Source organism: Poromitra crassiceps (genome assembly GCF_964638095.1).
Source record: "Poromitra crassiceps genome assembly, chromosome: 14".
Taxonomy (NCBI): Eukaryota; Metazoa; Chordata; class Actinopteri; order Beryciformes; family Melamphaidae; genus Poromitra; species Poromitra crassiceps.
This window is the reverse complement of record NC_139633.1, coordinates 27,599,282-27,622,095: the sequence shown is the minus strand read 5'-3', so window position 1 is coordinate 27,622,095 and position 22,814 is coordinate 27,599,282. Positions and strand designations below refer to the sequence as shown.

The window sequence follows — 22,814 nt, the reverse complement described above, 5'->3', positions numbered from 1 at the left end:
TCCTGGCTGTTGCGTGCTAACGTAGTCACTTGACACGAGTAGGCTACAGACCAGACCGGGTGAGTCTGGAAACATAACGTTGATGCTACGTTATGCTACTCGGTGGCCCCACGTGTTGTTTTGTTATGTGTCCAAGGCAACATTTCACCGTCCGGTGATATGTGTTCGTGAAACGTGTGCGCGTGTGTGTGTGTGTGCGTGTGTTGTGGCTCTCGCTATCTTGTGCAGCGCGCAACATGCTGCTCGCATTCCTGTGCTTTTTCAGAGGTGTTGAAATAAGTTTGCTGTCTTTAGTAGCCACTAGCCACAGCCTTCAGAGAGACTTTACAGCGAAGGGATGAGGAAGCTCACTTGTGCTTGCCATGATGATGCCTGTCTGTGTCTGGCTGCGCTGCAGGCGTTCTCATACACTAACGTTAAACGTTAAATGAAACGAAAGGGGGGGGGGGGGGGGGGGGGGGGTCCGCGGACCACGACGTTCCGAACCGTGTGCCGAACCGTGGGGGCTGATCCGTACGGGTCACGGATTATCCGTGATCCGTCCCAGCCCTGCTTGTGGCTGAGTGTTGATGTAATGTAGACACCATTTCTACTACGTTTCTACCAAGGAGCTGCTGGGTGCTGCTGTCGCTATGCTCCTTGCGCGAGGGAGTGCGCACCGCTCCAGCCAGCAGCTACGGCAATGTCACATGGACAAACCTGCTGCTCTTAAAGAGACAGGCGCGAGTAAAAAATAATGGAAAACGTACTTTTTAAGACAAGATTGTCAAGAAAACGATTTTCGACTTTCAATAATAAAAGTCGATCTTGATATTAAAAATGATTATTAGAAAATTCGAAATTCATTGCCCATCCCTAAAAACAACAGCATAGAAACACTTTATTCACAGGCCACGTTGGGTAAAAAAAAAAAAAACTCACCTTGGCCACTTTGTGATTGGCTGCTGTCTCATGCGAGGTATTCTTCAGGCCTTCTTTGAGCTGGGTGATGAAGAGGTCATAGCCCTCTGTGTTGGACACATCAATCTTCTCCTGACAGGCACAGAGCATCTGCTGCGCCTGGAGACACACACACACACACACACACACACACACACACAATCATTAGATACAGTAGATAGCCGAGTGGAGAGAAAATGGAGAGAGACAGAAAAAACTGTGAGGAGAGAGGAGAATGACATGCGACAGCGGTCATGGGCCGGACCCGAACCCAGAACACCGCGACCACCAAGCCACCAGGACACCCTGTGCAACCCTTTGCTAGGGAATTTCAACTGCATTGTTTATTTGAAAATAAAACAAGGATTGATATCTTACAGATTTGCGGCTCACCATCGTTTCACCACTGGGAGACCCGTGGCAAGTCGACATTGGGTGGTTACGACATTATGGCTAATAATCAAAATCTCATTGCAGAATATGAACGGGGAAGTACTCTTTCGGAAACCGTGATGTCACGGAAACCGTCACGTCACGTGACCGTTGATGAGCTCTATTATCCAACGGCATTGTTGGTGGTCCATCAGTGTGCAGGAGGACTTCATTGCACAGGCTAGGCCTACAGTACGTGTTGAATCAGCTGTGCTGAACATCTTGGCAATGAGTGAAAAAGTGTGGCAAAGGCCTAACTACACATAATGAATATTTAAATAGACTATTTTGAAATGATCAACTAAAATCCTTACATTCAATGTCAGAGGCTCGTTTGAAACCAGATCAATATGCTGACACGTACAGAGCATATCAATAAGGGAAAACACCCCTCTGAGTGCTGAGACTGTCATTATTATGGTCTGTCTGTGCACTCAAGATCTTTTTGTGCTCCGATTACAAGAGCACCAAACTCTCTAAGGCAGTGGTTCCCAACCTTTTTACACCAAGTACCACCTGAGAAAGTAGTTGGCTCTCCAAGTACCACCATATGACCGACGTTAAAATACGCTCTCCTCTACTACAGCTCTTTTACGATTCGCTCCCGTTTTGATCCACTTCAGCATCCCCCCTCGTCTTTGTTCACCACTTGTGTAACCATGTGGGGCGGGCAGGTAATTGTGCATGCGCAACAGGTATAGTGTCCGTCAGAAACAAATATTTGTTTCTAAATCTCAAGACAACAAAATAAACCTCAATTTCAATGATCACAAGTTTATTTTCATTCGTAGTGTTATTTTGATAGATAAACATGTTTTACAATTGATTTTAAAGTTGGGTTTATTTCATAATTTAAACATTGGGATTCCAGGGATCAAGTACCACCAGCAGGGGGGGGCGCAAGTACCACCTACCTTGAGAAACACTGCCAATAATATTAATAATAATAATAATTATTTCACTTTCACATGTTTGAAAACTACTACTAATGACCACCATGGATTTTGCACCAAAAAAAAAAAAAAAAAAAAAATCTCCACAGAGCCTTCCAAGTACCACCAGCAGGGGGCGCAAGTACCACCTACGCGTACGTAGGTTGGGAACCACTGCTCTAAGGAATGTGCAAGGGGAAAAATCTGAGGAAATGGTGTTTGCTTGGCACACAGCCTTCAAGCTATCTAATGACTTAGCTTGGCTAACTAGCTCTTCATGATTTTAGATCATTGTGTGGTGAACGGTTATGGTAAATACAAAATTGATTTGCGACAGGAAGTAGGGTTGACTTGACACGATACTAGAATTTCTAACTTCGAGTGGCGGGGCGGGGGGGGCGTTATTAAGTTCTTATTCGTGGGGGCTTTCGGGTCTCGTTGAAGAGGCAGGTGGCAGTTGGAAAGAAGCTGTGCTTGTGATGAGAGGTTCTGCTTCTGACAAACGTTTATGACCGAGGTGGGAGGGGTCGACCATGATTTTCATTGACAACGTCAACATCCTGGCGGGGTGCAGGTCCTGAAGGGATGGCAGGCTGCACCCAATCACCTTTTTTTCAGCACAGCGGATGATGCGCTGCAGCTTGGAGATGTCCTTGAGGGTAGCAGCAGCATCCCAGACTGTGATGGAGGAGGTGAGGATGGACTCGATGGTGGAGGTGTAGAAGATCACCATTGTCGCTTTTGGCACTTTGAATTTATTCAGCCGCCGCAGGAAATACTTCCTCCGTTATGTCCTTCTTGGTGAGAGCTCTGCCGTTCAGCTCCCAATTCAGGTCCCAGCTGATGATGGACCCCCAGCAAGTCCTGTAGTCCACAACCATCTCCATTGTTTTTTTTAGCGTTGAGCTCTACGTTATTTTTACTGCACCAAGACTCCTCTCCATCAGACATTAGCCCTATGAGGGTGGTGTCATCTGTACATCTCAGGAGCTTGATGGACTGGTGACTGGAGGTGTAGCTGATGGTGTACGTACAGGGAGAAGAAGACATGCTTCCCCAGCCATACGTGCTGCTTCCTGTTAGTCAGGAAGTCTGTGGACCATCTGCTGATGGAGTCAGGCACGCCCAGCTGGGCGGGGCTTCTCGTGCAGCAGGGCCGGGATGATCGTATTGAGTATTGTATTGTATCCGTTTCAAATTTTTAGTATTGATACTTCCCGATACTTTTGACACCCTTAACTGGAAGCGATTGTTTTTGTCCTTTTCACTTGGTTTTCAATTTATGTCAATGGGACATGAAGCAAATTTCTGCGTAGGTTCATGCTAATGTGACCATGCCTTTATAGAGGGAATGCACCGACGCCACGCCCCCTCCCGAACACGCCCCCTCAGCCGGACTGAGCAGCACTGAGTGTCAAATTTCCAAAACAAACGTGGCTTCTGCCAGGGGTAGTAGCGAAACCACGGCTAATATAAACGATTATCTGCTTAAAATAAAGGCAGTTGGACTCGAATGTGACCCTTACAGCTTGCCAAAGAACCAGTGGTCCATGGACGTAGACATGTGGCCAGGAATAGGGTTTCCTGACATTTATATGTACTTAATATCGACGCCGGGGAAATACACAAACCAAAGCATGAAAGCATACAAGAGCCTGGACGCGTGGTCGTACTTCAAGGCTGGATTTGTTGGCGACATTAAAGTAACGAGGACAGCAATGGATATTCTGGTTGTATGTGGAGAGGTAAATATTTATTTTATTACAACTTTTATTAAGAAAAATATAGCATACGCTGTCCCTAGCTTTGTTCATAGTGAACACTATCACTCATGTAACGTTATATCTGTGCAGGTAGAACACAGCCAGAGAATGAATGAGCCCTCATTGAAACCCTGGATAGCTGCAGAGAAGACCGGGGCCGTTTCATTAGCTTTCGGCAGCCTGTAAAAAGATACCTCCGACGCCTTGTTGAATCTATTTTTACAGTCAATGGCACAAGAGCACTTTACCATTTTCGTTGTTTTCTCGCGGAAGCTGAACTCTAAACACCGTGACCCGGCGGCGCCACCTGGCTTGTTTAGACGTTTTGACACTCACTGCAGCTGAGTGGGCGTACCCGCACTGACTGTCGCGTCCGTGACGTCACGTGCATTCCCTCTATACTGTTGCCCACTGGGAACTGCTTAGTGCCTTGCTTAAAACCAAACACCATGCCCACATTTCTCAAAAAGCTCATCTGTATAATTTAAAAAGTGTTTTGTAGCCAAACTTTTGTACTGTGGATCCAAAGGTCCACCAGAGCTCTGCTGGTTTTCTATCCTACCATGCAATTAATTGCATTCACCTTGTATCACAGGTAAGGATATCCCCAACGGATTTGAGTAATTAAATATTGTGTATCCGACGATACTGCATCCCAGTTCCAGTTTTTTACACTTCTTTTAACAATTAAACAGCTGCATTGGACTACAAGTGCCTCTGACGGATCTAAAATAAGCAAAAACAAATAAACCGAGGAAAAGATACAGTAGGCTTAATATTCCTTTCAATTACACCAACAGTGAAACTGGCTCTGCTGCTGCCGCTCCTTGAAGCTTTGCATTGCCAGCATTACAAGTAGCTGTTGGGCTGCTTTCTGCCAGCAATTTAAATAAATCAGCATTGCAGAAATGATGGTGTGACTTCTTCCATGCCACACCACCGTAAGGTGTGCTGATAACATCTACCGTAAATTCCGGACTATAAGACGCACCGGTCTATAAGCCGCGGGACCAAAATTGACTATTTTTTTCTTCTATAAGCCGCACCGGTCTGTAAGCCGCGGGTGTTTTGATGTTTAATTACCATATGAAAGGGTTCGTGCACAGAGAGGAATGTCGGGAAAGAGATGGCTGTTTGGGGAAGCTCCCATTTATTAACATTTCAACAAAACAAAACAAAAGTCAGGTCACTAATCCCCAGACAAAATCACACAACAATAGGCTATATGTGCAGCAAACCTGTAACCAGAGAAGTCAAGTCACTAATCCTCGTCTTCCTCTTCTTCCTGCGTACTGAAACCACCAAAGTCCTCATCTTCAGTGTCGGAAACGAACAGGTTCAGGGTGGCTTCGTCAACCACTCTCCTCTCTCCTTCATTGTCACTCAAAACCAACGAACTCCTCTTCATCACTGTCGGCATCGAACAGCCTCTGAAGCCTCTGACGGCCCTCAGCGCCAGCTGTGGCGGCGTCATCCTCTTCATCCCGCAGCAGTCCAGCGTTTTGGAACCCGTTGGTGATTGTGGATGTTTTCACACTCCTATAATATTCCGTGCTGAGACAGTTCCTCCTGCTGCACCGTCCAACGCCTCACCATTGACTCATCGATGCCCAGGTTACGCGCGGCTGCTCTGTTTCCCTCTTTTAATGCGAGATTGACTGCTTTCAACTTGAAAGCTGCGTCGTGTGAATTTCTGCGTACCTTCCCCATGGTAAGTGAGAGTGTTGCTTCTACTGCTCGTCTTGTTGTGAATATTCCTTGATCTTCCTTTGTGTGAATTCGCCGAAGTTTGTGATTTTCTCCTGGTAGTCGGGGGAGGGAGTTGATGGCCGAGTGGCCGTTTGCTTACCGTAATTACCATATGTAAGTGGTCACGAACAGAGGGGATTGTCGGGAAAGAGATGGCTGTTTGAGGAAGCTCCCATTTACCGTATTACCGTAACATTTCAACAAAACAACATAACACAACACCACCGTTGTTTATTTTTACAGTGCACACAGTGTCCGCGGTGTGGTGAAAAGAGGGCAAGAGAGGAAATTAAAACAGAAGTGGATTTATAGTTAGAAAGAGTGCTAAAAAAGAGAGATTTTATTTGTATTTTTTTTTTTTTTTCTGAAAAAATCCATAGATAAGACGCACCGTTATATAAGCCGCAGGGGCCAAAAAACGGGAAAAAAGCCGCGGCTTATAGTCTGGAATTTACGGTATTTGGGGCAGCGGTTCCATTCCCAACCTCTTCTGACTTATGGCCCACTGGAAAACCTCGGAAATGTCCACGGCCCACATCCGACTGTAAACAATATGGAGGCCAAATAATGCGTTCTCAGAGCACTTTTTATTATAACGCTAAAAAGAGCTGTCCATCAGCACCGCACAGAAATCAGAAACGAAAAGTGAGGTGTGCTGTCTGCAATAGGCTAATAAAATAATAAACAAATAATTTATTACAATTTAAATAATGATATAATTCAACAATGGAGAAATGCATTCTCATACTTAATAATAATTAAAAAAAAAAAGCAAATTATTTGGCAGCCCACTTGCAATACCTTTGCGGCCCACAGGTTGGGAATGGCTGATTTAGGGTATATATACATTTGTTTTTATAACAATTGGTGTAAATGGAGCAGATGGGGAGAAATTAAATAATTAAATGGGTTGGGATTTGATGGGGTATCATGTAGCTGACACGGATCAATTAAAATAGGCCTTGAACGAGTCCCATTTCCATCATTGATATCCGCACAGGTCATTCCCATTCCCTGAGATCTCCTGAGATCTTATGAAATGAACATGGTCTCTGAAAATGCAAATACATAATCTGTGGATAACATATTCCCACAAAAGCCTACATGAATAAGGATTATGTGAATGGGGCCTTACTAGAAAAAGGAATTAGTCTGAGATTGAAATACATACAAATATAATGCATGTCATCACTCTCCCAACCTTTCCTGTCTCTCTTCTTCACTAGTGTCTCATAAAGGCCAAAATGCCCAAAAGTAACTAAATTTACCTTTTTTTTTCTTTTTTTTTTAAGAATAATTTTATCAGCCAATATACTTAATATAAATTTAGGTGTGATAGGAATATGTTTTGTGTATAGAGTCAGATACTGCGTGAATCATCATAAATCAATAAGAAAATGTCCATACCATACCAAGATTTACTGAGTTGGCAGTGACCTTTCATCTGCCTAATCCAAATTAAGAACTACCGTATATCTATCTATCTATCTATCTATCTATCTATCTATCTATCTATCTATCTATCTATCTGGGAGCAAGTGGGCAATGCTTGTCTGTCTGTCTTTCTGTTTAAATGTTTGTCCCACTGATGATGTCATAGGCATTGTGACATCATCAGTGATGTCATACGAGCAATTGTGATGTCATCAGTGATGCAAAGTTGGGCAAACACAATGTCTATGACATCACCAGTGATGTCATCAGTGACATCATTATTGACCAACATCATCTTATGACATCACTGATGATGTCACAATGCCTATGACATCATCAGTGATGTCATAAGATGATTTTGGTCAATAATGATGTCACTGATGACAATTCAGGGGTGTCAAACATGCGGCCCGGGGGCCAGATCGGGCCCCCACAAAGGGTCCAATCCGGCCCAAAGGATGACTTTGCAAAGTGTGAAAATTGCACTGAGAAGTCCTTCAATCCAATGTGATGCACTTGTTGAAGGCTAAGAGGCACCAGGTTTCAGGAGCAAGTTAAATATTAAGTCGCCTATTCATGTTATCTGAATTAATCACTAAATGTTCAGCTATTTTCATCACCTTTGCTTGACTATAGAATTGCACAGTTGCCCCCAATTGTAATCAGGGGTGTAGTGATAAATACAGAGGTGGGTAAACTATCCAAGGTGAGTAGTTTACCCACCGTGTTTGCCCTCATTGATGATACAGCTGATCTGAAAATAGGTGAGTAAACTTATTTCAAAGGGTGTGTAAATTGTGTAAATTGCGTTTACCCTCCACTACACCCCTGATTGTAATTCACAGTACAGACAGTAGATAATGTGCGTGATGCTAACTGAGATAACCCTATGTGTTGTAGGGTTGTTAATGCTTTACACTAAAAGAAACTGGAAAATGTTGAGGTTTTGTCATTTACAGTATATAGGTTATTGATTATTGATTTGTATTGTCTGGCCCACTTGACATCAAATTGGGTCGCATGTGGCCCGTGGACTAAAATGAGTTTAAAACCCCTGATATTATAGACACAATAGACATTGTGACATCATCAGTGGGACAAACACAGCCGAGGTGCGGCGGCCGAGTTTACCCTAGCTGACAAATAAATGCATAGCATTGAGATGAAAATGACGATTCCTGTGTGAGTTACTTCCTTGCTGTCGGTGTCGGTGTCCATCTTGGAATAATAAAAAACAAAAGGCCAAACTAACATACAGTCCCTGTCTTACCTCTGTGACGGGCAGCTCCAGCTGAACCATATCCTCAGGCTTGGCCGCGGGCGGCTGGAGGGCCGTGTCGAGGAGCAGGATGCCGTTGAGGTCCTTCCTGCATCCCACTGCATAATCGTCCACAAAAAGCACCTTGTCCACTGCAGGAAAGTACTGACACCTGACACGACCCCCGGGTTTAGCTGCGACAGGCACAGAGGACAACACAAAACACAATGTCAGGGGCGTCGGAAAGCAGCAGGGTCCAAAACTCCCTCCTATCAATTGTCAAATGCAGCTAAAATCTGGTGGATAAATCGGTAAGGGTCACCCACCACACTGGCCAATAACGTTTGAATGCCGGCATATACAGGCCATGTTCTTTGTAGGGATGGGCGAGAGTACTCGCGTACTCAAGCACTCTCATTCATAACTTTACTATTCTACCGTTCAGGTACTTGCACTTTAACAACACAACCGCGGTGCGAATGAGAGACTATGAGACAGATGCATGCCTATCCATAACGCACGCCCGATACAACTTATTAAAGATGTTGCACTAGTTTACTGACTACACTGTCATTTCCCATAACGTTAGCCAGAAGAAATATGGAACATGGAACTTCGAACATGGGAAAAAAATGACATTCGAGCTGTTAATGACCTGTTCGAATTAAAAAATTGCAAATTTAATAATAAAAAAGGCCAACTCCATCCATGCGGGACATGCGGGCGGTGTTAAAAAAAAAGTGCATCCTATGCCCAGTTCAGAGAAGCAGTAGAGAGGAGCAGAAGTCGGTTGTGTCGTTGTGAAAATGTGAAAAGAAAGAAGAAACTTCACATTCTTTCCTGTTTTCAACCCAATGTGAGTAATGTTACAAGTCTTCAACTGTGAATTCAACTGACTTGTTTCCATGAAGTTGCTCCAGTTACATAGGCTGCTGTTGTGTTCCTATCTCTCCTTAACGTAATGTTAGGTTCAAAAACAGCCCAGCCCACACAAATCTAACGTTATCTGACAGTAATTCTGTCCGTTTTCTGCCAGCTAGCTAAATTCAACACACACGTTGTTTGTCACGATCTGTAACATTAATGTTATTTGTTTTGCACCTTTCAATATTGGTAGTGATAGCCTACTGTTAGTGCTTCCCAACCAGGGGGTAGGTGTACCCATAGGGGTACTTGAGCAGCTTACATGGAAAGATTGCGGACGGCAATTTATTTCCAAAATGATTTAAAAAAAAATCCAAGTAATTTCATAAGTGCATTGGTAAAATGGTATGTGCAAATCTAGTTCCCCCCCTGCCAGGTGTCAACGGTTACATAACTGCTGCATGAATGACACAACTGGTCCACAACTGAACTCTAATCAATTTTCAATAACTGACAGAACTAAATGAATGTCTGCAAAACTCTTTCGTTTGTGCATATACTACTGATTTTGTAATGATACAAAGCTGGTTGAAAATGTGAGTGTGTTCCCTTAACCCATTGTTCTCTCTTCTCAATAGTATCTCCTCCCATCAACCAATCAATCCAAAGCAAAACATTGGCTCGACACCAGACAGGCTTCCTGCTACACTGGCTCAGCAGCACAAAGTGGTAGCATCTGACGTGAACTTGATTCTCCACTGTCCGTCTAGCCTCATTTAAACTCGTTTTGATTCCCATGCAATCTGGGAACCCAGGAGTCTATTTTTATTAGAAAAATAGACTGAGAGCCCTACCGTTTTGCCCGGCTTCGTGTACGGCGCGCCTCTCCTGCCACCGTCACTTCCTTTTCCGCGTCCGTGCGCCACTGTGTACAGTCTAAATAGCAACTTGCGCCGCGACTTTACAGTCATTTTCCACTGTTGTTGTAAGACGAGTTGACGTCTTCTGTGCAGTGTGTTTACGCCTTAACGTTATTAGTGAATAGCCGAAACGGACGCGGAAAAGGAAAGCGGAAGTGACGGAAAAGCCGCGGTCACTTCCCCTTTCCGTGTCCAATGTCATTTCGGCTATTCGCTAATAACGTTAACGCATAAACACATAACACATAATCTCGTCTTACAACAACAGTGGCAAATTGACTGCAAAGTCGCTGTGCAAGTTGCTATTTAGACTGTAAACAGTGGAGCACAGACGCGGAAAAGGAAGTGACGGTGACAGGAGAGGCGCGCCGTACAGGAAGCCGGGAAAAACGGTAGCGCTGTCCCAGAGTCTATTTCTCAAATAAAAATAGACTCTGGGTTTCGCAGATTGCTTCCCATGTGGCTAGCCGCTTTCATGATGACCTATTAACAAACTCATCTTATCTGTTTATTGAATGTTTTACACAGTAACCACAAGATATAGTATTCAAAACACGCAGGGTCACATTCTTTCCATTTACCAGCGCATGGCAGATGAGTCAAAAAATCAATTTTGGATGCTAGTCAGAAGACACAGGACTGGATTGAGGTACTGTATGTGATATGAGATGGGACAAGTCAACTATTGGACCCTTCTTTGAGATAGTATAATGCAGGGGTGGGCAATTATTTTTCCTGGCGGGGCCACATGAGAATACCCGCATTGTTACCGGGTTCCAAAAAAATATTGTCATGCCGTAACCTCTAATTTGATCACTAGATTAAATGATATAAGTGCACTTATTCTTAAGCATTTATTAGATTGAAAATCACTCGCCCAATTTAGGTCATCTCATTCGATTTTTATAGCTTGTAAAATGGTGTGCTTTGTCTTAGACCGCCCAGGCCAGGCAGAACCATCATGAGGGCCGGTTCTGCCCAGCCCAGGTCTGGTATAATGTATATTGAGTGAGCCAAATCAGTCAGCATCTATAGGTTAGAACAGGTGTGGCCAAAAAAAAATCCAGAGGGCCATACTGACTTACATCAAGTAAGTGAAGGGAGATCCTACAGTATCTGACAAGTCCAACACCCCTGATTTTCGCGGGAGTTTTTTATTTTTAACCCTCTCTCCCATTGTGATTGGTAATTTCTTGTTAATCTCCCGATATAATAGTGATACAAATCCAATGGCTGTAGCAGATGAGATTTATTAACATAATTCTGCCTTTTATTGAGTTTTGGGGGGTTGTTTTGTTTTTCTTTGAGGACCTTGGGGGGCCGGATTGAGATGGTCCAGGGGCCAGGTCCGGCCCTGGGGCCGCATTGTGCCCATGTATGGGGTGAGGGAACTAGGCCTTGTTCAGTCAGGAATGGATAAATTCACCGGAGCACAAATCAAAACAAGAAAGACATAAGTAAAGTACTACTAGAAATTGCAGTACAAGAAAACCTGCTTTAATAATCATGAAATTTGCATGCACAGCAAGTTATTTGTCACAAGTCAGCGGTGTTTTGGTTTGACTCATTGACAGCAATGTCAACTGCTGTGCTCTCTAAACAAAACATGAAAAAAATTACTGGATTATTAAGGCAGCTGTTTTTAAGACAAGTCCTCTGGGTATTCGATCCCAAGGAAAAAAATGTTTATTTTCTGATTGTCCTGCTTTCATATAGAGGCTTTAACTCACACTGTGAATTGATTCTGTCCTTTGCCAAGAAATAATCCTCAAAGGGCCACAGCATAACAAACACATAGGCATCTTGTTGTGGTGTTTGTACCAGGGGCATATATCTGATATCCGAGACAACTGTGTCTGTTAACACACTATGTTGTCAACGGACTTGCCAACCAAGGCGTATTGGCTCTGGGACCATGATATGATGCCCTTCCTAAAACTAATGAATTCACAATAATTGTTTTAAAGGGTAAATGATGGCATATTGATGTGAAAGCTCTGCAATAAAAAGAAAACAGAAATCAATCACCTGTTTAGCATTAAATAGATAGGTAGCCAAAATTGTATTTTGTACAATATCAAGATCAAGACAAAAACGGTGTGGACACTATCGTGAGGGTGGACACTATCGTGAGGGCCCTGGCACTGAAACACCTAAATGGAATGGAACCATATTGGTTATACTGTACTGTTTTACTTCCTGCTTATTAATGCAATGCTCTAAAACAATTCCACAACCCATGATAAAACTCCATGAAATATGGTGTAATGCCGGATGATCTATAGCCGATGATCCAGGCAGAGGGGATGATGATCAAGCTTTCAATTTCCACCACATTGCAACTGAGAAGCACTTGCGTGTCGACCACTTATAAAAAACGTTGTAATAAACGTTATGTCACTAACGTTATATGGTGTCTTAAATTAAATAACGTATATGGTGTCTTAAATTAAATAACGTGTTAGACTGTGTTAATTTGACATCTCTCATGAAATTAGCTAACGTTAGCTCAGTATAAACAAGGGGCCCGATCCCATTTCCGAGGCTGAATAATATAATACAACAGCGAGCCTCTAATGACTGACAGTGTGCACGTTAGCTAACTAACGTTACCGGTAGGTAGCTACCGGTAGCTATAATAGGTCTTCAGCTAGGTAGCAAATAGTGGTTGTTAACGTTACATAAATGCATTTATCGTAGATGACGTTACTCCAAAGGCCCAAATGTGATGTAAAGCTTCAATGCAGTTGAATAGCGTCAGTGTGTTATAAAACGTTAACGCTAATGAACCAAACAGTAACTGGGTTAACGTTGCCTGCTATCTCGGTTACGTTAGCAATACAATTAACGCTACATGCTACTTATGTCATGGTAAGATTATGGCTAACAGTAGCACGAGCTCACTTTTTTATCATAAACGGGTCCATGTAACGTTAAGGAGGTGGTTTGTGTGGCTGAGAAGTTGTGCCTTTTCACTGCATTTGCAAAAGCGATAGATATATTTACCTAATAATCTATCAAGGCCTAAAGACAGCGGCTAGTAATGGCTAACGTTAGCTGAGGTTACAACCCTGTGTGTCGTGTTTAGTAGCTGTTGACAATCAGGTGTCTGCTTGTCAAAACTTAAACAGTTGTCATCTGGGTTTGACAAGGGGCCCCGCGGCTCACCGTGCAACGCAGAAGCCTGAAGAATGGCCCCCGAAGTGCCGTCGATGACTTTGATACTGCCCCGGCTGGTGACGGCCAGGATAGCGTTGAGGGCCGGGTGGTAGGACAGGCTTCGCAGGCCCTCCTCGTCGCAACGCAGGCAACCGTCTCTCAGTACAATCCAGTCTGAGGAGCCCGGCGAGGCCGCGGCCGCCATCTTCCTTTATTTTTTCCCTTCCCTTCCCTTCTATGTGTTTTTAAGGATCTCCGATGATACAAGTTATATTGTTGAATCTAAAAGACTAACTCCGAGCTACCACTCCTCTGCCACTGCTGACTCTGCTGCGGCTGACTCTCCTCCGCCCGTTACCGCAGCAGCAGCTATTCACCATCAGTGCTGGGGAACTCCAGGCTGGGCTCTCTGTCAGATGGACAGCAGGTAAACGGAGCTAGCGTAGCTCTCACTCTGCCACATCCCGCGATAACAGGGAGTGCAAACGAGAACTACGTTTCCTAGCGTTCAGTGGTGTTGGGTGTTCAGCCTCAGCGTGCGTGCGATCCTTAACCCCATGCTACTAACTATAACGCTAGATAATTCATACTCAGTGGTTCCCCAACCTTTTCCGAGTCAATGCCCACTTGAAAATCTAAAAAAAATTGTTTGGCCGTAAACAGTACAGATTCCGGAGGCCAAATAATGCGTTCTCAGTCAGAGCACTTTTTATTTTATGATAAAGGAGCTGTCCATCAGCACCACGCAGAAACAAACGCGAGGGGCTGTCTGGAACAAATAATCATTATTTATATAAAAGAAAGCAAGTGGGCAATGTTTGTCTGTTTCCAATTTTGTCCCACTGATGATGTCACAATGTCTATGACATCAACAGTGATGTCATCAGTGATATCATATTGACCAAAATCATCTTATATTACTGATGATGTCATAGGCACTGATGATGTCATAGGCATTGTGACATCATCCGTGACAATGATGTCATCAGTGATGCGAAGTTGCACAGTGCACTGCGCATGCCAATAGAGCAGCTGAGCTGCGGGAGAGGCCGCGTGGTGGCCAGGCCGCGTGGTGGCCAAGCTGCGTGTGGCTTGCCCGCGCAGCGGCTAGGGTTTCGGCCCCGAAGGGGCTGATACCCTAGTTGATTAAATATACCCCCTAACCCCCAAGGCCCACATATGTCAAACTCAACGCCCGGGGGCCAAATCCGGCCCGGCATCTCATTTTATGTGGCCAGCGAGAGCTAGCAAAGAACACAAATCGCACAATACAATTCTAATTCAATTAGTTCTAATAGTTGGAGGCTGCTAGTTGTCTGTAAGCTACTAGTTGCCTGTTTGCCATTATCTTTCCTATAATTCTGCTTTCAGAGCTAGTTAATTATTACTTTATTATAAAAACCAGTACTGATCGAATCAGTGGCAATTATGTAATATGATAACAAGTACGCTAGATACATTTATATCATGTTACATTTACAACCAGCCCTTTGAGTGCAACCATAAGGCTGATGTGGCCCGGGATGAAATTGAGTGTGACACCCCTGCCCTAACCCATTCAATAATGGAGAAATGCATAATAATAATAATAATAATAATAATAATAATAATAATAATAATAAAACCAGCCAAATTATTTTTTAATCAGATTGGCAGAAGGGGTGGAGCAACGACCGGGACAGCAGGGGAAATTGGCCAAGTACAATTGGGGAGAAAATCTGTAGGGTGGCTGGCCTGCTTCTCCAGATTGGGAGAAGCCATTTGAGGTGGTTTAAGCACCTGGTGGCAAGGATGCCCCAGGCCCTTTGGAGGTGTACTTGGCACAGGTGACTGGGAGATGTTGGGGCAGAGGGAGTAGCCTACATGACATCCCCCACCATGCCTATAGGAGTATCTGGAGATCCCCCATGATCTGATCTGAAGGATGTTGTTGCTACTTGCTTGCAAAAGGACATAGACTACATAGACTACCCGAAGGAGGATAAGCAACTAGAAAAGGATTGATGGAGTTATTCCCAAATCCCACACTTGCTCTCAGATTCAATGGACATTCATCCACATATTGTTTGCCTATGACTGGCTTGGGATATCGCCTCCTGTCTACCATCTTTACAAACTGTGACATGGTCTTACCATAGGTGTCAGCTGCTCTATCGACCACACAAACTAGAATCTGGTCTCAACTAGATTCATCTTAGTTGAGACATTTACCAATACACATATGGATCCTCGTGCTATTTTGAGTAGGCACCTATAGAATGTACAATATAAGGGACACTTACTCTTTTCAAGAAGTACATAGATGAATCCAGGTCAAATACATGATGCAAATCATTGATTTCCCTTGTTAAATGCAATCACATAGATGTAGCTAGCTACATCGAGACACAGAGTACATGTAGGTGCTTTATAAGAACTTTGATCCAATTCATCTTAGCCTACACATACTCACATTTATCAAGAACATAAAAGCAATTTACATTCCGCATCTTGAACACTTCACATGAAAAGAAAAAAATGACAATTTGTTATGCAACGAGTGTAATTTATCAATGTATTTTATGTACAGTAGCAAATCATGAATTACTAGAAGTTGTAATAACAAAGTTACTAAACAAACTATTTTCCTGTACTAAATGCTTGCAAAAAAAGGACTCGGCGGGAAACAAGGCACATTTAGTAGACAATGCTTTATTTGACTCAAACTGCCCCAACTATCCCATCTATCCAGGCTGAAATCCATAAGTTAAGAAATAGGTTGGTAAAAAATAAAAAGTATATATGGCCTTTATGAATAATGCATAACAGTACACAACAATGCAGAATGGTATGCTACACCCATTGATTGTACATATAGATCGCTACACCTTCTCCCTCTTTGTAGGGGGTGGTGTCTCTATTCTCAAATTTCGTGTTCAAATTGAACATATATACAGAGATATTTGGCACCACATTATTCAACGGGAAACAGAAAAAAAAATCACTAGTATTATGCAACCCTTTGATCATTAAAAACACTAGACTTCGTGAACATGAATGAATTACAATCATCTTAGATTTCAGTAATCGCAGAGCCATGGGGACTTATTGTACTGGTGAATAAGAATATAAATCTACATACAGAGGTTTAAACTGTAAAAGCTTTTGTTTTTTTATTGACAAAGACATAAGGGACAAAATTAAATACGCTGATTTATCATTATACCCGATATCCCCATAGTCTAGCATTTTGACAGGGTTAAAAAAAAAAAAAAAAAAACGTTTTTCCTTTGTTTCATTGTTGAACGAATCCTTGTGTCTTCTTTGCCTGCTCCAGCAGTCGCTATCCAACAACAGGTCCACAGTTGCAATTTGTCCAGTCAGACACCAGTATATAGTGACAGGAAGTAGATGTACAAAAGGAAAATGGGATATATGAGAAGAGGCTTCTTCGTTTTGAATTCATCCCCGACAAGTAATGACGCAGCACTGTAAGCAGCCCAGAATACTCCGAAAAGCTGAGAAATGAAAACGGAGAAGAAATAAGGATGAGATTGATTCATGGCCAATATTTAGACATATCACATAATCATGATGATAATAATAATAATAATGTGTGTAAAGTGGTAGAAGACAAAGTGGTAGAAGTCAGATGTCATACAGTATACAGTATATCATCAGGGATAGTGGCATAATATTCTGTGTACTGATAACTGCTAATACTACTGTATCATTTAGTCGTATAACTTTTTTATTTGCATAAGAACAGGAAAAGGCTGATAAATCATAATGAATTCATCATGACTCACTTTTATTAGTGTCGCAACCACATCGAAACCCCCGATGACTAAGAGCAGGGGGGCTATAACGATGAGCGGGAGAAGGGAATATCCGATCACTCCGAGAACTTGGCCGTAAGAAACCTGCTCAACAGAAGAACAGGACTCCATGAAGCAAATAGTGACGTATTACAATTATAGCAAGATGACTCGCGCTAGGTGTCGATGGCATTTACCTCGCCACCGAGAACACGGGCCAGCAAGAAGACTGTTAGTGACCCAAATATCCAGATGGTGATTATCCAAGACACAACCTTGGGAAATGTGAGAAACGCAGCAGCTTAGTGTCAACACAGAAAACAGTGGTAAATTACCTTTGTACGTACCGTATGTTGGTGTTTTTTAAGCTGCATTAGGCAACTTCTCTAGGTGGTGGCACAAAACCCCAGAGAGAGCTAACTGTTTGACTTTTGAGGAACTCATTGCCAAGAAATCAGGAAACGTGGCTTCAGTAAACACAAAAGTAAACGTGCATGAAAAACATTGGTGTACGTTCGCGTTGTTGTTGTGGCGCTCACCCGGAACTGTCCGTAGATGGAGATCATGGAGAAGAGCAGCACCACGGCCAGAGGGCCCCAGAAGTCCGGGTTGTCCCGTACCACCTGACGGTTGAAGCCCAGGGACGGCATGGGCATCAGCACACAGCGGATCTTGTAGTAGATGTCCTTCAGGTCGATGTCCAGCTCCTCGCTGCTCGCAGAGACACACAACGTCAGATAATATCACAAGTGACGCTTTTCACTCAAACGGAAGAGATGGCAGAACAGAGCTAGAAAAACACTTTTAAAGAGCATGGTGCAGGTTAAAAGAAAATCTGAATTGACATTTTGGGCTCATGATTACAGTGAAAACACTCCAAAAAGACAAAGATCCCCCCCCCCGCCCCCCCCACAGGCCCCTAGGGTATAAATATGGAGGAAAAGGTGGCATTTTATAAATGGGCGTGTGACATAACAACAGGAGTGACATCACAAGAGGAGAATGTTCTGCTGGGGCTGACACAGGGATGCAAAGTCATGGAGAGTGAAAAAAGGTGACAGATACCAGGGAAGACATAAAACCACTCAGAAATCCTCATATTTTGGGCTGAAAAATGTGACTGTCACCTAAAGGTGACTATTTTGCATCCCTGTGACATCACACAAGGTAGTTCCATGAAATGGACCAGTGCCGCTTGCTGGTTACAAAAACTAGTCTAAACGCAGCTATGTGTGATTGAAGTTTTTTCCCCCCAAATCCCATTGCTATATACCCCTTCCACATATTAATGCAATGTGGTCTCCAACCTGCACCATGCCCTTTAAATGGCAAGAAGGGTTTGATTGGCCAAGCAGCATTTTGGTAAACAAACCGCGTCACTGGGTGGAAACGGTAATGAGACCCTATGGAGCCAGCCGTGAGTCTCTCACTCTAGCCCCGGGCGGCTATGTTGTTTACTTTTTTTAAACTGCGACAGTTCACACAACTTTAACTAAACATGCATATATTATACATCAGACTCTTCAGCTACTTCTGCTCTCACTCAAAATGTCAAAATATAAGCAATGTCATGTATAGCTTTTGAGATATTAACGTTTGTTTGGCACAACTCATACTAATTAACTGCCACGGTTCCGTGTGTTTTGTGATGTCATGCTGATCCCTCTTATAGTGGCCTTTTATTAAAAATCATCAAGATCTGGTCCAGCCAATGTCCTCCACAGGTAATATGATGGATATGATGCATCTTTCTATTTTTATTACATATTTATCGTAAAATCGATCAACCCAGTTATTTGAAGCCCTTAAGGCCCTTACACACCAAGAGCGATTCATTTGCACACCAATAATATTTTTCCAACCTATCCACCTTATTTCTGAATGCCCCGCTGTAAAATGATTATGGGTGCAAGGTCCGGTCTAGAACGTGACTGATTGTTGCAGATGGTTGTTAACGTTACTTGTTGGCAGAGGGTCTGCCTGCGGCACTCGTACTCAGCGCATTTCCTTATCAAACTTGGAAAAAAAAAGTTGCTTGTCACAAAGATATAACCCTCGTTTGATGACTTATTTGAGGGAATGTAATAATGTTATCTATCACATCCGCTAACCTGTTGCTCTTTGAACAACTCGGGATATTTATCGGCGCGATGTTTGGCCAAGCTGGACGTGATTGGCTCCCTTCGCCTGCAGCTTTGAAACAGCGTTTACAGACGCGCAGACGGGCTACTGTATGTTGTGTTCGTGTCAGCAACGTAACAGTGGGAGGGGGCTGGGAGGATTACACCGGAAGAAGCACCCATATTTCACATAAGGTGGATATTCAGTCAATGCAACCACCGGGAAAAAACAACAAACAGCGAAATTTCACTGAGCGAAATTGGGGCACATAATGTTTTTTCGGATCAAGGTCGATTTTTGAGAGTTTTTGTCTGTGACATGAACAGATAGATCTACATAGATAGATATAGACCAAATTATGCTGTTTCAGAGGCTTGACAAGAGTACACTGATATCATCATGTTTGGCGTCAAAGTGGGCACATTTAAAAAGGTATTGAACAGCAGTACAAAGCATTAGCAATCGGGCACAGGTCATCGCTGAGTGAGGACTAGCGGTGAACTCACAGAAGAGGCTTGCTTTCCTCATGATCCTCCTCCTCCACCTCCAGCAGCCAGCCGTAGCCTCGCTGCCTCAGGAAGGTGGTGGCGTACGGGTCTTTCCCGCCGTCTGCGCCCATGCTGAGCTTGATGTCCGGGGCATCGATGGTGCCGCTGAGCTCTGTGGAGAACATGGTCGTTGAGCTGACACCATCAAAGAGCTGCCCCTCCTCCGGAGGGTTTGATCATAGATTAGTATGGCAAGGAAAACACACTCTAAATCCCACTCCAGGATGCAGGTTCAAATACTGTACCTAGATATAACGGTATGTATGAATGCTGTATACAGGTTTTAAGAGCATCTCGCAAGAACTAAAGTGGCAACTCAAAGGCTAAATTGTCATACCTTGTAAACATCACTGAACCATTTTGCGTGGAAAGAAAAACATTACCGTTTCAATGTAAACCACGCAGGCAGAGTATCTCGTTTCTACTGTAGGTAACAACATAGTCAAGTGCACTGTAGCTTGCTGATGGATAGCCCCGATGAGTAACTTTCTTTTGTATCGACAGAAAGTCACAATAAATCTCTAATAACTAATCGTGTTCGTATGACTTCAAATCTGCTTTATTGGCATGACAGAGAGAAAGGATCTACTGTATGTGCCAAAGCGTTTGCAAAGGATTAAGTCAAATTCTTGCGGTCAACTTCCGGTGTTGTTGCTACGCAACGCTGGGGGAACGTGGCTCGCTCTCCTGTGTGTTATGCCAAAGAACTTAATACAAAAACCTGTCAGTTTTACTGTTGCCTTGCTGGTCGGTTGCTTTCTCACAGGGAACGATTGCTTTCGTTCCGTTCCGTTCCAAGCCCGGGCACGATTATAGCCTGGGTAAACCCAGCCTCCACGTGACCTCTATGCGCTATCAGTCACGAAGAAACTTACGCTACAGGCATAGCCTCTGACGTCACGTTGAAGGCTGGGTTTACCCAGGCTAAAACGATTGTCAGGACACCCTGACGTCACGCAACCATAATAGACAAACAATTATATTCTGCACATATCAACAATAGTAATTGGAAAAAAAGCTAAAAGCAGTGCATTCAATATAATTTAAGTCAATGCCACTGGGAGGGATGGGGGATTAGCCTATTTCTAGCAAGACAACATTTACAAGATCATTCTCAAGATTGTGTTTTTTTTTTACGTATTTCTCCCATATTGCATTTAGACAGACTTTGCGGCAAGGTTGATCGTTTCCCCCCTCTTTTCTCTCAATAACACATTGAGCTCTTCTTTCTCTGTAAATTAATGTTTGGGTGTCAGTAAGTAGCTGGTGCACATTCTCTTCCTCATATTATTAAGCTACCTCATCCGCGAAAGATGAAATTTGGTCGAAATAAACTAATGCTAGTTCAATTATATGTAAGCCGGGATTGAAGAGAGGGTCTTGTTGCGTCATGTTTTATGACTTGTATATTTTTGCAGTAAACAAACAAACAACAAGTTTGCTACTAGATTTTTTTTTTTTTTTTTTTAGTGGTTCGTTCGGTCCTTGCGCGAGAGAAATCATCAGTTCTAGGCTAGCTAAATGATACTGATAGCCTGTTGTAACAACGTTACGACAGCTCATTTGAATAGCACAGTTTGAGCTGACGTCAGGATCAATAACATTGTGACAAATAGCATGACGCACGTAAGCAGGTAAGTTAGAGTTTGGGTATTCGGAGGCCTGCTAAGATAGAAGCTAACGTATCCGGGCATTCACGTTAACGTTACCTTCAGCTTCTGTCGAAGAGACGAACGTGAAATCTCCATTGGTGGGGGAGAACTGCATTGTTGTTATTGCAACACGCCTCAAGTCCTACAAAATGACATTTAAATGAGCGGTCGCTGTAATTTGATGGCAAAGCGTACAGATAACGCTGTCATTGACGCCAGGCCAGTAACTAAGTCAAAAACTATTCCATTTTGTTTTCGTTAACACGTAGCTAGCTCTGCCACGGTCTGTCACTGCTGCGGTGGAAAGCAGGAAGTGCAGGGGAAGCAGGGCCTGGGAAAAAGCAAGGAGACACGTCTTATGCCGCATTCAGGGAATATCGAAAAAGTGGGAGATACGAACTGCCTACGACAGTACAGTAGAAAAATAATATTTCACCTCCGCTTCCAGGTGGTAAACAACTGTTTAGGGAATGTTTATTTAAATTAAAAAAAGAACGCAAAACATGGACGCTTTATTTTGCCTAAGTTATTTTGTCTTAAACACACATAACCATGGTTTTTACAGTATCATCCAATCGTGACGTCCTGCAACGCTCAACCTGGCCTTTGCTGCCACCATGTGGTTTGCACTGGAAAGGCGGTACAAACCCCAAATAACAGTGGTGAGGAGGGTAATGTTATTAAAGGAACAGCTCACCGCCTCACCCTAAAATCCCAAATACATGTATATCTATATCTCGCCGGTAGTGCTATTTACCCATCTATATCGTTTTGTGTTAGTTGCCTGAGTTTTGGATATCGGCCGCAGAGTTTCTGCCTTCTCTCCAATACAATGGAACTGAATGGCACTCGGCTTGTGGTGCTCAAAGTGCCAAAGAAATAGGCTACATTTGACAAAACATTGGCTAAACTCAACAGAAAGCATGACCCCGTTACTCAAGATCACAGACCTTGTTATGAGCAGCAGTTTCATGGAGGAACTGGGGCGTGCTCCTTACAGCTCATGTTGAGCCCGCCTTCTCTGTCTATCTGACCAATCCTAATAGCTCATGTTGAGCTCATGTTGAGCCCGCTGTCTATCTAGCCAATCCTAACAGCTCATGTTGAGCCACCACTTTGCCATGACTTTTGCCGCTAAAAACAAAGTCGCTGCTGCTTTGCTGTCAGAGCGTCAGACAGACAGACCGCTTTTATGAAATACGGTAAATACATTATGTAGGCTCTCGACACAAGTGAGTTTTAAAAC

The 22,814-nt window shown here is 43.3% G+C and overlaps 2 protein-coding genes across 2 annotated transcripts in view; both read right to left on the bottom strand.

The window, feature by feature from the left end:
- The window catches only part of birc6 (baculoviral IAP repeat containing 6), a gene marked incomplete at its 5' end in the record, with an annotated part of 179,405 nt that extends 165,750 nt beyond the window's left edge, over positions 1–13,655 (bottom strand). The window contains 3 exons of the mRNA XM_083651107.1: positions 922–1,059; positions 8,520–8,701; positions 13,460–13,655. Coding sequence (XP_083507233.1) covers positions 922–1,059; positions 8,520–8,701; positions 13,460–13,655 — 516 coding nt within the window. The remainder of the gene's footprint in view (positions 1–921; positions 1,060–8,519; positions 8,702–13,459) is intronic.
- A 2,466-nt stretch (positions 13,656–16,121) lies between these two features.
- Positions 16,122–21,876, bottom strand: yipf4 (Yip1 domain family, member 4). The gene is made up of 6 exons (XM_083650502.1): positions 21,626–21,876; positions 19,875–20,028; positions 17,787–17,958; positions 17,445–17,522; positions 17,239–17,352; positions 16,122–16,947 (listed from the first exon to the last, which is right to left on the bottom strand). The coding sequence occupies exons 1-6, from the start codon at positions 21,681–21,683 to the stop codon at positions 16,810–16,812; spliced, it is 714 nt and encodes a 237-aa protein (XP_083506628.1). The 5' UTR covers positions 21,684–21,876; the 3' UTR covers positions 16,122–16,809.
- Positions 21,877–22,814: the final 938 nt, after the last annotated feature.

Excerpts from the sequence above, each read along its gene's own strand:
- yipf4 (XM_083650502.1), bottom strand. The coding sequence starts at position 21,683 with ATGCAGTTCTCCCCCACCAATGGAGATTTCACGTTCGTCTCTTCGACA. Across the intron at positions 17,353-17,444 it reads CCCGTGTTCTCGGTGGCGAG|GTTTCTTACGGCCAAGTTCT; the intron begins GTAAATGCCATC and ends TCTGTTGAGCAG. Across the intron at positions 16,948-17,238 it reads TGGTTGCGACACTAATAAAA|CTTTTCGGAGTATTCTGGGC; the intron begins GTGAGTCATGAT and ends TTCATTTCTCAG.